The sequence below is a fragment of the Mustela lutreola genome, chromosome 2 (genome assembly GCF_030435805.1).
Source record: "Mustela lutreola isolate mMusLut2 chromosome 2, mMusLut2.pri, whole genome shotgun sequence".
NCBI classification, from domain to species: domain Eukaryota; kingdom Metazoa; phylum Chordata; class Mammalia; order Carnivora; family Mustelidae; genus Mustela; species Mustela lutreola.
The window spans coordinates 202,643,116-202,661,486 of NC_081291.1; the positions used below are offsets into that span (position 1 = coordinate 202,643,116).

The 18,371-nt window shown below is 36.0% G+C and overlaps 1 protein-coding gene across 2 annotated transcripts in view; it reads left to right on the forward strand.

The window, feature by feature from the left end:
* Positions 1-18,371, forward strand: part of NCAM2 (neural cell adhesion molecule 2) — a 514,403-nt gene that overhangs the window by 288,302 nt on the left and 207,730 nt on the right. For both annotated transcript variants that reach the window (XM_059164507.1, XM_059164509.1), the window contains exons 3-5: positions 779-985; positions 3,482-3,625; positions 10,333-10,470. In XM_059164507.1, the coding sequence (XP_059020490.1) occupies positions 779-985; positions 3,482-3,625; positions 10,333-10,470 (489 nt within the window). The remainder of the gene's footprint in view (positions 1-778; positions 986-3,481; positions 3,626-10,332; positions 10,471-18,371) is intronic.

The window sequence follows — 18,371 nt, forward strand, 5'->3', positions numbered from 1 at the left end:
TTAACCTGGATTCGGAATTGGAAAACTTAAATAAATGTTTACCCTGTAATGATTTGGTTGTAATTGCCTAGCAGTATAAGAATCGTTTCAATGCATTCTAATTATCATATGATTAAATAGTTAACAGTTTTAGATTAAAATGATGAAACTGTTCATTTCAGTTAAGAAGAGAGTTTGAGGTTCCATTTTGAAAAACAGTTATTAGCCTTATCTGTACAGGTTTAACAACTTGGGAAATTAATAACGAATTCAGTATTACCAAAAACCAAGGTTTATTTTGTATAGGATTTACATTGTTATGAACTTTGCTTTTTGGGGGAAAAAAGTGCTATCTCCTGACCCTGGCAAAGAGGATTGGGAACAGGTGAAATCATGTTAGTAATCGTGTTTCTGTTCAGATATATCAAACATTTTTAATTTATGTCTGACTCAGTGGCCAAGCCAGTTTTATAAGTTAACTGTAGTAATAACTCATCCATTGCTATAGTAAATTTTCAACTATCAGAGCTTAAATACCATGCTGTCAGTTTCCTGTAGAACTTTTGGGTTTTGCTTATGCAAACAGGACTGAATTCTCAGCATTGGATAGATAAGGATGAACATGTGTGCTAACATTTGTGTTTACTTTGAATTTTGTAAGATTTTCAGACTTCCAGCCTTCTCCTATTTACATTTTTTCCCCAAATTGTTGAAAGTTGTCACATAATAGTAAATGTCAATGCCAAAACAAACACTTGCAACAGATTTTCAAACATATCTTGTCCGTGGATCTTTTCAGCAATTGGTGAACCTGAGAGTATAGATTGGTATAATCCTCAAGGAGAGAAGATAATTTCAACACAGAGGGTAGCAGTGCAAAAGGAAGGTGTCAGATCACGACTAACCATCTACAACGCAAATATAGAGGATGCAGGGATTTATCGCTGTCAAGCAACAGATGCCAAAGGACAGACACAAGAAGCTACAGTTGTTTTGGAAATTTACCGTAAGTCATGCATTTATTAATTGATTAAAATGTGGCTGTGAGAAAAAAATGCATTTAATAAAAACTGACACTCATGAAAAACTATGTGCTAAACAATATCCTGAGACCATTACAAATATCAGCTTATTTCTATTTTACTATAGTGTATCTCTAAAATAGAATAGATAATAAAATAGTAGATGATAAACACATAGATGGACATTTCTGTTGGTTAAATCACAGAGATGAAAATGATTTCATATTCTCCAGCCATTGAAAATCTTTTGGGTAAGTAGAGAACATTATTTAGGATTATGAAATTTGTAAGGAGTACTTTTTTCATACTCAAATAAAAGGTCAGGACTAGAACAAATGAAATTGCATATATGATAGCAGTGACCAATCTAGAATGAGAATGAAGGAAGGGTCGGTGAACAGGAGTGAATACAGAAGACCTGAAAACTCATCCTGTGGAGAATAATATCTAGCTGGATTTTTCACCATCAGAACTTTTATTAATAAAATGTTCCATGCTTATACTTCATCTTATGACTTGAGATTGACTGCCTTCTACAACCTTTTCCCCTTCTTACATTTAGGAATCATTAACCTATCTTTCTTCCTTTCTTTCTTTCTTTCTTTCTTTCTTTCTTTCTTTCTTTCTTTCTTTCTTTCTCTTTCTTTCTTTCTTTCTTCCTTCCTTTCTTTCTTTTTTTCTTTCTTTCTTAGTTTCTTTCTTTCTTTTAAGAGTTATTTACTTATTTTAGAGGAGGAGAAAGGGCAGACAGAGAAGGAGAGACAGTCTCAAGCAGACTTTTAGCTGAGCAGGAAACCTGGCACAGGGCTGGACCTCATCACCCTGAGATCATGATCTGAGCCCAAACCATGATCACATGCTTAACCAACGGCACCACCCGGGTGCCCCAAGAATCATGAAACTGTTTAAGAACACATTAAAGCTTGTTGACACCCTAGGCTTGAAACCAGCCTCTATCACTTCCTTTTGTGGCTTTAGCAAATGTCTACCCTCTCTGTCTTCAGTTTTGTCATCCATAAAAGAGATCTAATAGTATTGCCTACCTCATACGTAAAGCTGTTTTAAGCACTACATTAATTATTAATATTATATAAAGTTTTTAGAACAATGCCTTACAATTAATATGTGATAGTATTTCTACTACATTAATGAAAAGTATCTGAAAAATTATAAAATTTTTAAAAATACTAACTCAAGATATCTCTTCCTTAAAGTTTTATTATTATGACTATTACTACTATTATTGTAGAAACAAGATATGAAAAAAAAAAAGGCAAAGCATGCCCACAGCATGACTTCCTTCTTGATCTCCAGTGCAATTTGCTGGCACATTACTGCCATTTTTCCTGATTTCAACTTTGCCCCTACTCCTGTTAGATTCAAAACTCCTAAAGAAAAAGATGGTATATCTATTTATATGATCCCCACTGTACCTATTTCATAAATAGAAAAAAAAAATAAATTGCAGTGATCATTTCACAGACATAGTATTTGGAAAGATTTTTCATTACTTTGAGTGATGAAAAGGAAGGTGCCTGGTGTTTTGTTTGTAAACTAAAGAAATGATTTTTTTTTCCTGGCAAGAACAATGAATTACTTTTGTGAAAAATCTCTCAACAAGCATAGAGACCCACATTCGTTCCTTCATTTGACACACTTATGGGGTGTCTACTACATGGTAGGCAATATTCTAAGTCCTAGACACTCAGTAAAAAGAAAATGTCACCCACTTGGTGCTTATTATTTTAGTAAGCAGAAAAACACAATGAATGAACATAGATAAATGCATGGATGATGGATGCTAGATAGACATGCTATAGAATTCTATAGTGAAGAAAGTTAGTGTGGTAAAGAGAGGGAGAGTTGAATTGGGAAGAGAGAAGGTTATTTTATCTGTGAAGGTCGAGCGGAAATCTGAAGGAATTCAAAGGAACACAAGGCCCGAGGATGGGAACAAACCTGGAGTAGTCAAGGGATTGCAAAGAAGACAGTTTGTCTGGATCACAGGGACTAAGAAAAGAGAGAAGAAATCAGGATCAGAATTTTGGGGCTGACTCCAGTTCACATAGTACGGCATTATGTGGACTACGAATTTTCCTCTCAGGGAGATGATAAGTTCTTGAGTAGAGGAATTCTTTTTTTTTTTTTTTAATATTATTTATTTATTTGACAGACAGAGACCACAAGCAGGCAGAGAGGCAGGCAGAGAGAGGAAGGGAAGCAGGCTCCCTGCTGAGCAGAGAACCTGATGTGGGGCTTGATCCCAAGACCCTGGGCTCATGACTTGAGCCAAAGGCAGAGGCTTTAAACCACTGAGCCACCCAGGCACCCCGAGTAGAAGAATTCTTACCCAGCCTAAGGTTTTAAAAGATCTAGGGTTAGCTGATGATTTCATCATCGCATCAATCAGATTTTGGAATATGTTACTGGGAGAAGAGAGAAATAATACTTTTGTGGTTTGTTCTACTTTCTTGAAACAGAAAAACTCACTTTCAAAGAAGTGGTATCTCCTCAAGAATTCAAACAAGGAGAGGATGCCGAAGTGGTTTGCCGCGTTAGCAGCTCACCTGCCCCTGCGGTCAGCTGGTTGTATCATAATGAGGAAGTCACCGCTATTTCCGACAGTTAGTATTTTGGTAACTCCCTAAATTATATGTTCTAATAATAGTGCAATTTTTTAAAAGACTCAATCTACCTGACTGCGTATAGAAATTTTATTTTTTGGATTCCAAGCATCTAACAACTTAAACTCTGAAGTTGGAAGTTGGCAGATAATGGACCTCAGGCTCAATTCAGCCCCTCTACTGTCTTTTTATGGTGTTGTGAGGTCACAGCCAAACCTGACCATTACATAGTAGCCAGGGCCGCTTCGGGGACAGGGTTGAGCAGCTGTGACACAGATGGAGTGGCCAAAAAAGAAACTACGATATTTATCATTTGGAGATTTACAGAAAAGGTTTGTTGACCCCATCTTTTTAAGAAAAAATTAGTATAAACTGTATAAGGATAATAAATAAATGAAGGACTCAGTCCTGATGCATTCATATTCGACACATCACAGTTCAAACATCATCCCCTGGACTCATCTATGTAATGTTAAAATAATATCTATGTGAACCCTGTTTCTTATTCTGGCAGTGTTCTTTCAAGGACACCTACATATTCTAAATATTATGGGAAGATATATATGGATAATAGATGGAAAAATACATTCATTCAAATTGTCTTCATAATTTTGATTCAGACTGAGCTAAAATTCCAGAATAATATGACATCTAAATTGAAAGCATAATTTGCTTACATTATGCTACTTTACCATTGTGCATTGGGAGCAGTTTCAATTTAGAATATTTTTCAATGCACCTGCATTTGCAGAGAGTTATGAAATAATTGAATCTTTTCAAATACTTTCCATCCTGGATGATTCCGTTGTGAGTTTCTAAGAGCTAAAACTTATAGCATAAAGGAGAGAAAGCAGATAGTATCTATTTTTGAATATGTAAAGAGGACATGTCATAATCACGTTTAATAGTCATTTTTAAAATTTTTGAGACAATTTCTCTCATCATAGCATTTTCAGCTCTTGTCACTTATTGACTACCTCTCTCTTTTTTTCTATTATAATAAGTTAGTGAGAAATCATACTTTATTTCCTCTTATTTTATTTCAGGATAACTACTTTATATTTCATTAGCTCATCACATGAGTACTTTGTGCAATGTATTTTCAGCTATTTTTTCCCTCAATAGTAAAGAAAAGGCAGTTCTTTTATAGCAGTTAGATGACAATGTCTAAACATTTTCAGATTGCCTCATCTTAGGCTTCAAGTGTACATCTGGTTTATTGTAAACCTTAATTACATGAAGGTTTTGAAATGAATTATAGTTTTTAAAAGACACAGAGAACAAAAGCCTCAAAGCAGAGATTGATAGTTAAGTGTGACGGTAATGGAGGAGCACTACTCTGTGCTATAGCTCACACAGTTTTTCCCAGTATCTAGGGACAAGATGATTTGAAGCTGGAATGCCATTATGGCTCTACTCTTTCCTTGGCCTGGCAGCTTTAAATTTTCTAACAGCTCTGTATCTAATTCAGATTCTCTCTCTGTAAACAGTGGGTTATTATCTCCAATTTCAACAATAGTTGTGAGTTTCAAATAAGACTTGCGCATAATAAATATTTGTTAAATGAATGAATTAAATATTTGCGTACGTATCAGTTTTGCCACACAATGACATTTATCTTTCTCCTTCCTTCTCATTGAGTTTTTAAATCTTGAGAATCAGTGTTACCAGAATTATATGCACTCAGATTATAACTAGAATAAAAAAATTGAATGTAGAGGAAAGTGACTAGTTTAGAGTAAACCTGGCTCAGAGTTGCATGGCAAGCAAAGAAAAAAAAAAAAGGCACAACTTTTTTTTCTCTTTTTAACTTTAGAATATAAAGTATTTATGTGGACTGTGAGGAAGGACAAACTTTTCTAACCTTTTGATATTGGAGAAACACTCCACATGGTTCATTGTTGAACAATTTGCGCATTCATAATGGCTTTACAAGAAATAATATTCTTTTCCTGATTATATCTTCAATGGCCCCTTTATTAGAGCTAATCGAAGAAGATTAAGTTTATAACTATGAAAGGAACATGTAAGGGGATTTGAAATAATGTAGTGTGTCCAGGTAACTTTCTGAAGCTTTAACGTGGTATGTGAGTCAAGTTTGCAGGCTCCAGATGACATAATGAAGGTTTGGAAATGTCCATCTTATTAGCCATACTTTTGGTAGCAGCTATATGGCAGATATTTATAATTAAAATTCCAATAGGATACTTGAAATGGAGGTTTTCCATGTTGCTTGTTGAAAGAAATCCATCGGCTAAAGAGAATCCAAGCATTTAGGGAGTAAAGGTGGCATTTTGTTATAAAAGTTGAATATCCCAGTGGAGGGATATGCTATTTCAGATGCTCATTTGATTTCAGCCAATTTGAAAGTTGTCCCTAAAAATATTCTAAATGCTTTGATCATTGACTAATGAGGTACCTTGTTTCCATCAAAAACTATTGGTAAAATAATCTTGTTCAATATTCTTTTTATGTAACCTACTTCCAATATAAGAATCCATTCAATTTTGAACTACTTGTTGAAAACCTAGTACGTGCCATCTAATGTGCTGGATGGTGGCTAGTCCTAGTTAACAAGATAAACAAGTTCACTGCCTTCAAAATACTAATGATCTAGTAGAAAAGATTAATATAGAAATGAGTGAAAACAAGGTATACTGAGGTCTATTAGAAGGAAAGTGCAATGATAGAGAATGTTAAAGAAAGAACATCTCAACTTAGAGGTTTTTGTAATTTTATTTTATTTTTACTGTGTTCCAAGATTCATTATCTATGCACCACACACAGTGCTCCATGCAATACGTGCCCTCCTTAATACCCACCACCAGGCTCACCCAACCCCCCACTCCCCTTCCCTCCAAAACCCTCAGTTTGTTTCTCAGACTCCACAGTCTCTCATGATTCGCCTCCCCCTCCCATTTCCCCCAACTGAATTTTCCTTTCCTTCTCCTAATGTCAACTCAACTTGTTAGGGCAAAAGAAGGTGTCCAAGATGCCTGCTGAAGAGAGAAGTAACCCTTAATTATGAAAAAGAGGTTAGCCAGGCAAAGGGTGGTGGGGACTTTTTAGGAAGAGAAAACACCATCTGCAGCAGCCCAGAGGTGAAAGACATCATGAATGGTGCTTTCCAGAAACTAGAATTAGTTTATTATAATGAGAATTTATGAATAAGTGCAACTAGAATACTTATACTAATAGAAAAATATAAACCAGGATTGATCATAAAGACTAATAAGAGAGGAAACTGGAAAGGACGTTTGAGTCAGGTCATTGTGGCCTTGACATCTCTGTAAAGGAATCTGGCATTTATCTAAAGAGAACATCATTAAAGGATTTTAATCGAGGCAGTGACATGACCTGATATGAATTTGAGAAGGCTATTAGTACTTCATTGAGGAGAATGGATTGGATGGCAGTCAAGACAAAACTCCAGTAACTGATAACAATTCAGATCCTAATGAAATAATTGCTGAAGGAGAAGGATATTTAGACCAAGTAATAATAAAGGCAGAAGTGACAGGACATGGGGTTTGATTGAATATGCAGATGGAGAGAGATGGAGAAATCAAAGATGGCTCGAGGAATTTGACTTGGGCAAATAGTTCAACATAAAGATGTGAAGACAGACCTGGAGAGACCATATGAAAAATTTCAAGTGGAGATAGTAAACTAAACTTTAAATTTGCTGAGATTAAAATACTTACAGTCCTTCCCAGTAGCTATATCTGGTTTACCATTAAGCACTTTTATAGTCATATAATGGTCTGATCTGAAGAAAACTTGTGTCTCAAAATATAGATGGTGATTGAAGCCATAAGAATAGATGAGACCAACCACTGAGGCTGGGGAATGAGAAGAGGGCTAGAAAAAAATCTGCTTGAAGGAGCATAAAGCAGATCGCTTATTTCATTTATTTTTCTGATTGCAATAATGAAAACTTGGTTTTTAATGAAGTTCTGTATAATTGAGAAAAATGAATAATCTCTAATAATCTGATAGTTCTAATGTCCATAGTTATGTGTGATTGAAGCAGTGCTCTCTTCAAATGTTTTCTGCCATTTGATAGCTTACTAACATCATTCCATGGTCTTTACATACATACCTAGGATTTGACTTGAGATTTTCATATAGTTTGTTTTCTGTTTCGAAACATTGATATGTATTTCAATTTAGCAGGTAGCTACTGTTTTCCTAATATTTTAATAGTTTTCTCTCAGCAAGTAGAGGTAATATATTAAAATGGCCATTTGAAACTAAAATTTTATGATTAGAAGAAATACTGATTTATTCCCATCAAATTATGTATTATATACATTCAAATTATTTTCCTTTTAATATCAAGTATTGCCTTCCTGATTAAAATAATTCTTCCCCTTACTATTTTTTAACTAAATGCACTTTAACCATTAAAGAACATTAGAGTTAAATGATAATTCATATTTTAGTAATTTAAAAATATAATATTACATTTATCAAGGTATGATTATATGCATCCCAATTTAAATTTGAACTTCTTAAGTTGATAATTGCTTCCCACCCTAATTTCCAGCCACATGCTTGAATAGATCTTTTTACTGACCTTGAAACATTCTAAATTTTTATGAGTTCTGAGTTACTCCAGGACTTCTTGTGAGTTTAAATTTAAAATTTAAAGAAAAAAAATTTAAAATTTCTTGCAGATTCTTTTTCTTCAAGCTTCCTTGGAGAAAAGGAAAATTTACCAGGGGAAAGCATCTGCGTGAATATTTGTGTCTCTCTTCTTTGGGTCAACTTAAAGAAGAAATAAACATTATGGGAAAGTTTGTGGAGTAGCCCCCCCTTGTCTACGGGGGATACATTTTAAGACCCCCAGTGGATGCTTAAAACCAAAAATAGTTCCAAATCCTATACTGTTTTTTTTTTTTCACTAAAAAAAAAAAAACAGTAAAGTTTAATTTATACCTTAGGCATTTAGTTTATAAATTAAGAGATTAAGAGCAATTGCTAATAATGAAATAGAACAATTATAACAATATGCTATAACAAAAGTTGTGTGAATGTGACCACTGTCTCTCAAAATAGCTTATTATACTCTACTCACCTTTTTTTCCTTTCATGACATGATGATACAATGCCTATGCGATGAGATGCAAGAAGTGATGTAGGGTTAGGCCTATTTTGATCTGTGATAAAATGTCAGAAGGAGGATCATCTGCTTCCAGACCTTGGCTGACTGCAAACAAATGAAACTGCAGAGGGCAAAACCATGGATGGGGGTTTGGAGGGCTTTACTGTACTTCCTGAGCTGATAATCATGTCTGCAGCTTTATAATCAATACTTTCCATCTCTGGGATCCTCTGAATCTATATATTTCTACTCTTTGTTTATTTTCTCTCTTGCTTACCTGTAGGAAGCATAGTCCTCCCATAGTCTGATGACTTCCCTATTTGTATTTGTAGCCCAAAGTAGAATTGGTATGGCATTAAGGAATTGCATTAAGGAATCGCTATGACGGGTGAACCCCAAACCTGAATTGAACCCCAACCTGCCTGATATCACAGCAGTTTATTTCTCAGTTATACAAAGTCCAGTTGGCAGCAAGGGTGGGGGTAAGAGTGTACCCCACACACCCATTCAGCGCTCCAGGCTGAGGGAGGCTCTAGCTTTTACTCATGTGGTTTCCATGTTTGCCCTAACCCATCAAGCCAGCAGATAGGGAAAGAGCAGTAAACACTGGAATAGGTCCAAAAAGTAATATTTAATGGTATAACAGTAAATATCCCAGAGATGAGTACCTTAAACTAATGGGTCCAAGGGGTCAAGCATGTATCTCTTATTTACCAAAGTATCTCAAATACTGTAAAAACCAACTAGATGATGTCCAATGATGTGTTAATTAATGAAATGGAAGATATTGCTTTTGCAACATGTTTTAAAATAAGACTAGAAGTCAGACCGTTCTTTACTAGACCAGAGGGGAAAAGGTCTTAACACTGCAACAAAATTGTGATGATTAAAAACTCAGGCCAGACACTGTGGAAACACTGTCAGGCTGAGATGCTGGCTAGGCTAGTCAGATTATCTTAAGCAATCAACTAATGCATCCCTCTAACAGCTTATTTTTAATGTATATTCATGTGCATATACTCACACCTAAAATGAAATCTTGAAATAAAATTAAGTCTAATCTGTTCATTCCTGAAGTGGATTATCTGCATTTAGAGAAAAAATTCAAATAAGTTAGAGATATGGCCACTTTATATGTCCTCTCTGTGACTTGAATATTATTGTATCATTTAGCTGCCTCCTCGGGGTATGCAGAATTATTAGTTTAATTATTGTGTGGGAAGGCTGTTCAATCAATTTTCTAAACCTTTTCCATACTCAAGTTGCTACAAAATGTCTTCATGTCTGCAATATCTAATCTCTCAACATTGTTCTTTTGTGTATCATTTCTTCATTCAAAGTACCAAGGGGCCTAACCATTTTATGTGGAAATAAAGTCTCGAATGTGTTTTAGAAAAAAAAAAAAGGTGTAACAAGGCAGTGTGGAGTGGAAAAATTGAAACCATGAAATTACATTTTACTTTCAAATTCGAATTTGTTTGTTGATGAAAAGTTTGATAGTGTCAGACAAGTGCCATATTTTAACTCTTGGCAATTTAGAGCACACTGGACTCTGCTTTCAATTACTGATATCATTGCCTCCCCTTTGCTTACTTTCCAGATCGCTTTGCTATGCTAGCCAACAATAATCTGCAGATTCTCAACATCAATAAAAGTGATGAAGGTATATACCGATGTGAAGGAAGAGTGGAGGCTAGGGGAGAAATTGACTTCCGTGATATCATCGTTATTGTTAATGGTAAGCAGTGAATAATTTGTACCTATTTTATTATCGCATGTTAGCAATATATTTATTGAAAGGGCAGCCAGTGGATACAGCGCTCCTAATATACCTCTTCTCTACCTGGAGGAAATCTCCTCACCTCAGTGATAGCATCTATTACATTGTGTGTAGCCTCAAGGGCAGGATCTGTGACTTATGCAACACCATCATCTTTTTTACAAAGAGTCTTGTAAGAGAGTCATTGCCTTTTGCTGGCTTTGTAGTTGTTGAAAGAATGCCAAGTGAAACATAGTTAAATATCATACTAGATTTTACTTTTAAATTGCATGAATCCCTTGTTGCTTAAATGAATCTATTTAACAATTTTGTAGGTTTTCTTAAATTTAAAGTTTATAATTGTTTCCACAAGGAGATTAATAACTAAGTTTATGGCATCATGATGACATCTCTTCTTCCAAACTAGGCTTCTCCTACTGTATTTCCTGCCTGTGTTAACATGACATTCTGTGAGGCCAGAAGATATTTTAAGGTTATTCTACTTTGTCTCTATTTTGGTAATCTAATCTGTAAATGACATGTCACCTCATTTTTTTTTTAACATCTCTTAAATATATTCTACCATGATGCCCTCCTTAAGAGTGAAGTCCTTTCATTAAAAAAAAAAAAAAAAAAAAAAAAAAAAAGTTTTTTTTTTCTTTTTTTCCTCTTGAATTGCTACAAGTTGTTTCCTCTACTCTCAGGCTCATAATTTCTATTTTTATTTATTTATTTTTTTAAAGATTTTATTTGTTCATTTGACAAAGAGGATCACAAGTAGGCAGAGAGGCAGGCAGAGAGAGAAGGGGAAGCAGGCTCCCTGCTGAGCAGAGAGCCTGATGCGGGTCTCAATCCCAGGACCCTGAGATCATGACCTGAGCCAAAGGCAGAGCCACCCAGGCGCCCCATAATTTCTACTTCTTCTCCATCCAACCTTTCAACACTTAAAATTGTCAGTGCTTCCCATTACCTTCAAGACAAAGTCAAAACTGCTTTTTTTGGCATAAGAAACCTTTTATGATCACCAGCCCTTCTTCCTTAACATTCAGCCATGAGCAGCCTATGTTTCAAACATATGGAAATACTGGTAGTGACACGACACAAATGTACTTTTAGTTTTTTCTTCTGCTTTAAAATAACAAGTTAGGGGGCGCCTGGGTGGCTCAGTGGGTTAAAGCCTCTGCTTCCGGCTCAGGTCATGATCCCAAGTTCCTGGGATCCAGCCCCACATGGGATTCTCTGCTCAGCGGGGAGCCTGCTTCCTCCTCTCTCTCTCTGCTTGCCTCTGACTAGTTGTGATATCGGTCAAATAAATAAATACATAAATAAATCTTTTAAAAATTAAAATAAAATAACAAGTTAAGAGTGCCTATGTGGCTCAGTCAGTTAAGCGTCCAACTCTTGATTTTAGCTCAGGTCATGATCTCAGGGTTGTGAGATTGAGCCCTTATCAGGCTCCATGCTTGGTGTGGAACCTGCTTAAGATTCTCTCTGTCCCTCTCCCGCTGCCCCTATACCTCTAAAAAATAAAGTAAAATAAAGTAACAAATTAATGATAGCTATAATGACAGGATTCTATAAGCAGAATGTCATTTGTTCTTTTTAGAATAGGCAAAATATAAAACTGAGGAGTTAGCCACATGTTTCCTGTAACTTAGGGGAAGGATGTAGAAATTAATTTGTGTCTTCTTCTGATTCCTATCTTCATCCTGCCATGAGCTATCTCTCCAGTTTCTTGAAGACTGGAGAACACTAGGAATCTCATATAGATCTGAAAAAGTTCTTTGGTTGAGTAATATTCCATTGTGTACATGTACCACATCTTCTTTATCCACTGATTTGTTGATGGACATCTGGGCTCTTTCCATAGTTTGGCTATTGTGGACGTTGCTGCTATAAACACTGGGGTGCATGTGCCCCTTTGGATCACAATGTTTGTATCCTTTGGGTAAATACCTAGTAGTGTAGTCATTGGGCTATAGGATAGCTTTATTTTTTAACTTTTTGAGGAACCTCCATACTGCACCAGCTTGCATTCCCACCAACAGTGTATGAAAGTTCCCCTTTCTCCACACCTTCGCCAACATTTGCTGTTTCCTGACTTGTTAACTTTAGCCAGAAACCTTACCATTTGCCACAACATGGATGGAACTGGAGGGTATTGTGCTGAGTGAAATAAGTAAATCAGAGAAAGACAATTATCATACAGTTTCGCTCATAATTGGGATTTAAGAAGCAAAACAGAGGATCATAGGGGAAGAGAGAGAAAAATAAAATAAGATGAAATTAGACAGGGAGACAAACCATAAGAGACTCTTAATCTTAGGAAACAAACTGAAGGTTGCTGAAGGGGGGGGCGGTGAGGGGATGAGGTAACTGCATGATGGGCATTAAGGAGGGCATGTGATGTAATGTGGTGTTATATGCAATTGATAACTGAATACTACGTCTGAAATCAATGATATACTCTGTGGTAATTACTTGGATTTTTAAAAAATAGCAAAAAATAAATAAAAACAAAAGTTCATCGGTCTTTCACTACCTGCAGCAAAAGTAGTTTGGCCACCAAGTTCATGCTGAAAGAGGAAAAGAATATGAAAACTCTGTTATTATTTTCTCTCCCTCTTGAAGTTTATAATTAATTGAGATTAGTGGATAATATAATGGAATAGACCAGATGGTATGACATAAAAATTAGGCAGTCTGATAGAAATTACATATGCTAATGGAGGAGACCAAAGGGCCAAGGCTTCAGAGGAGAAGATTTCTTTTTTAGAAATAAAGAGTCTGGTATTTATTATGAGTACCATAGTTCAGAGGTTTTGGCCTTCAACACAGGGGGCAGATTTCAGTGCATGAAGAATAGGTTTAAAATAGAGGTGCGTCACACAAAAATAGACTCAAAATGGATGAAGGACCTCAATGTACGAAAGGAATCCATCAAAATCCTTGAGGAGAACACGGGCAGCAACCTCTTCGACCTCTGCCGCAGCAACATCTTCCTAGGAACAACGCAAAAGGCAAGGGAAGCAAGGGAAAAAATGAACTACTGGGATTTCATCAAGATCAAAAGCTTTTGCACAGCAAAGGAAACAGTTAACAAAATCAAAAGACAACTGACAGAATGGGAGAAGATATTTGCAAACGACATATCAGATAAAGGACTAGTGTCCAGAATCTATAAAGAACTTAGCAAACTCAACACCCAAAGAACAAATAATCCAATCAAGAAATGGGCAGAAGACATGAACAGACATTTCTGCAAAGAAGACATCCAGATGGCGAACAGACACATGAAAAAGTGCTCCATATCACTCGGCATCAGGGAAATACAAATCAAAACCACAATGAGATATCACCTCACACCAGTCAGAATGGCTAAAATCAACAAGTCAGGAAATGACAGATGCTGGCGAGGATGCGGAGAAAGGGGAACCCTCCTACACTGTTGGTGGGAATGCAAGCTGGTGCAGCCACTCTGGAAAACAGCATGGAGGTTCCTCAAAATGTTGAAAATAGAACTGCCCTATGACCCAGCAATTGCACTATTGGGTATTTACCCTAAAGATACAAATGTAGTGATCCAAAGGGACACATGCACCCGAATGTTTATAGCAGCAATGTCCACAATAGCCAAACTATGGAAAGAACCTAGATGTCCATCAACAGATGAATGGATCAAGAAGATGTGGTATATATACACAATGGAGTACTATGCAGCCATCAAAAGAAATGAAATCTTGCCATTTGCAACAACATGGATGGAACTAGAGCGTATCATGCTTAGCGAAATAAGTCAAGCAGAGAAAGACAACTATCATATGATCTCCCTGATATGAGGAAGTGGTGATGCAACATGGAGGCTTAAGTGGGTAGAAGAAGAATAAATGAAACAAGATGGGATTGGGAGGGAGACAAACCATAAGTGACTCTTAATCTCACAAAACAAACTGAGGGTTGCCGGGGGGAGGGGGTTTGGGAGAAGGGGGTGGGATTATGGACATTGGGGAGGGTATGTGATTTAGTGAGTGCTGTGAAGTGTGTAAACCTGGTGATTCACAGACCTGTACCCCTGGGGATAAAAATATATGTTTATAAAAAATAAAAAATTAAAAAAAAAAAAAAAAATAGAGGTGCGTATCTATATGTGTATCTCCATGTATTTCTATTGAATAAACATCTCTAAGCTATTTCTTTCTATTATATACAGTAAACAAAGATAATTTACGCTGTTGAGTTTAACTATTAACAACTCTCTACTGTGACTTATTTCCAAAGTAGTTTATGTTGGCATATAAAAGTGTATTTCGTCACAGACAAGTCATTGTCCTGAGTATTCTTTCATGAAAATAGGAATTATAATATTAGTTCTTACATGTTGAGTTTTGGAGGCAGTATATACATTTTTACTGTTATATGTTTTATATATGTATGTGTCAGTGTCAAATTATGCACATATTTTTACACTAAAACAGTAACTCAAGTCTGATATTTAAAAGGAAGTATTGGGGCACCCGGGTGGCTCCATTGGTTAAGCATCTGCCTTAAGCTTAGATCATGATCCTAGGAGCCTGAGAAAGAGTCCCACATCAGGCTCCGTGCTCCATGAGGAGCCTGCTTCTCTCTCTGCCTGCTGTTCCCCTGCTTGTGCTCTCTCTCTTTTTCTCTTTAAATAAAATATTTTTTTAAAAAAGTAAATGTTATTTAACAGACATAACATGTTCTCCCCTTATTAACTGCTTTGCTATTGTAACTTCTACCTTAATATATTTAATAAGTGTTCTAATCTGTTTCCATACTAGTTTATCAGTGAATGTTTATACATGATTATATGTGTTTTGAAGGAGGCTTTATTTGGGTATGAGTGTGTTCAGTTAACAAAGTTTGAATCTTCAAGTCCATCATGGTGTGCACTCAAACTGGGATATTCAGTTCTGCATGTCTGTTCCTATTATGTCAGGGTTCACAAGTAGATAACATGGGACTGTGTTCTTTTGTGCCACTCAGATCAATCACATAGGTGGTTTTCTGTTCTGTCTGCATCACACTGAGCCTCCCAAAGGCAGATCATTCTCCTTCCACATCCCAATTTCCTATAACAGAATCAACTACAGATCCTAATCTGCCCTTTACCCAAACACTGCTTTATCTCCACTTCTTCTAATTAGTTACATTTTCCCTTTATGGTTACCAATTCTCAAACCTTAGAATTCCTGGCACCACTTTTCTTCAAAATAACAGTGTTCACAAAAATCAACCATTGATTTATTCCGCTTCAGGAAGATGCAGTTGGACCCTGTCAAGGGAATGCATTGACTGATGCCACCAGTTCATCTGTGCTTTGCTCTCACATTCTGCTTTTACCTCAGCCAGAAAAAAAAAATCATTCTCCTCCAGTCTTATTGACTCTTGTGCTGTTTACTGGCGACTGGCTCCTTTTAAATTTTGAACTCTTCTTAAAAGTATCCCCCTATTAGTTCTCTCCTGTAAAACCTCTTGAGGACATTGCAATGAAAAGTTGAAGGGTCCAAAAATAATAATAAAATAAAAGCAGTAGCTTTATCCATGTGATCTTTTCTTTCTTCAGTTACAAATTTGACTTGTTCTATGACCTTTTCCTCAACTTATGTTGAAAACCCTCTTTCTTAATTGATACTGATTTTTACCCTAACTGGTTTCGATTTTATCTTGGACCTTCTTTACTTGTCTTCTTCCTCCTCAAGTACACTGGAATCCTGACAGAAGGCTCCAGGCAAGTACTTATGGACATTTCATTTCTCCCTTATAAAATCTTGGGTCTGGAAGAAGCTCTGCTCTTTCTTTTATTTTTTGCTCTTTGAAAACTTCTCCCTCACATTGCCTTTCTTCCAGTTCATACACTTTTGTTTCAATAATTAATTGAAAGATATTTTTGGTAGGTTCCTCTGTGGTATGAATAATCCTAAATATTGGGAATTTTTTTTCTTATCTCCCTCTATGACTTTCTTACTATATTTCTCAATGCCTGTGTATAGTTTTTCACAAATACCTATCTCTCCTCCCTTGAAGAGGTTATATGTTATTGCTCATTGACCTGTGGATTATGGTGCTTCCCGTGGAAGAGTTAGAAACCCACCCAATTGATGACATGACTTCTCCTGGCCAGTGGCTTATAAGCAAATGCAGTAGACACTATGAACTCAGAATGCTAGAAGAATCACATATTTCTTATTATGTTCTTTCCTTCTGACATGAAACTAGCATGCCGCAAGGAGAGAATTCTCTTTGACCTTGAACACCATGATGAAGACAAGTGAAGCAGAGTCCCAGCTCATCTGCAGGTGCAGACACATTACATAAATAAGAAATAAAGTACTTTTTTTTAAGCCAGAAATGTAAGGGTCATTTGTTATCACATAAAAGCAGACAAATGCAATGCCAGTGGCTTTTTCCTATTTAAAATAAGCAAATTAAATACTGTCTGACCTAGGGGTACTTCTGAAATTACTTCCCTAATATGGCACAGACATTTTATAATCCTACTTTCCCCTGATAATGATAATTTCTTATGATTTTTCTATCACCTTATCTCAAAATACTAGAATTTCAACCTAGGACATTTGACTGCAGTTTCAAATATTAATAACATAAAATAATCAACTTTACTAAAGTCCTTTATTGTTTATGGAGAAGCTGAATACAAAACATATACTGAAGTAAATTTTTATAGATATTAACAGACTATTTTATAATTAAAAGGAGTACCTATTGTAGCTGAAGGGGAGATTTGGGATAAATCTATTAATGAAAAGGTGTTACCTTGTAGAAGAGAGAGAGAGAGAGAGAGAAGAGCAAATAAAGCATCATCTGCAAAAGCAAAAAGAGGTATGATGTGAAAAAACGTCCAATAACTTAACTGTTAGTGGAATGTGATATTTTGGGGACGGAGTAGTGGTAAGGTTAGACAAAGCTGGAAAGTAGGGAGCCAGGTCATGGAGAACTATGGACTCTCTTCTATGAGGCTAAGATGAGCTGACATAGAAGAACAGGGAAACTAGAGAACAAGGAATTCGACAGAAGGATGGAGGGAGGAAGAGCAAGTGAGTTAGTTCAAGTGAGAGATAATTAGGGCCTGTGCTACAAGACAAAGAAATAAAGGAGAGGACAGATAATTGGATGATATTTGAAGCAAAACCTTTCTGTTACACATGTGTCACAGAGGCTAGAGCAATCAAAGGTCATTTGAAGAATTTTACTGTAGGTTCCACATTTCCAATAGAATAAATACAAACAAAAGTGACCAACAAAGTATGAACTGAAATATATCTGCTGAATTTGACTATTATGAGATTATAAGAGACGTTAGGGTCAATGATATCATTTGAGAAGTCTAGAAAAAGTTCATTCTGCAATGTCTTGAAGAATGTACATTGTACATTGATTTGAAGAATGAAGGTAGCAAAGGCATAGCATTTGTTACCTCAGCTAATTGGAATCAGATGTTAAATGGGAAACATCACAAGGTTGAATTAGACTAGAGGAAGTGGTTGGTGTTCTAGGACACTTATAAGGAAGATATTCCTTGCACATAAGGAGAATATATTTTATGTTGAGCCTGGAGGAAGTGAGTAAAAAATGAGCTAGGATATGGTTAAATTAATTCAAGGATAGATCTGGTTGATAATTTGAGAGAAATCTTGCCCCATGACTTCCATATTCTATTTTCAGTCATCTGGCTTCCCTCATCTGACAAACATTGATGTATTCTGGATAGTTCTCAAATATTTCTCCATAGTTTTACATGTTTACATCTTCTCTTTATTGGATTTTCAAGTAAGCTTTGTAACATACCTTAATTTTTTTCACGGATCTTCCAGTGGCTGCTGTCCTTTTATTATTAT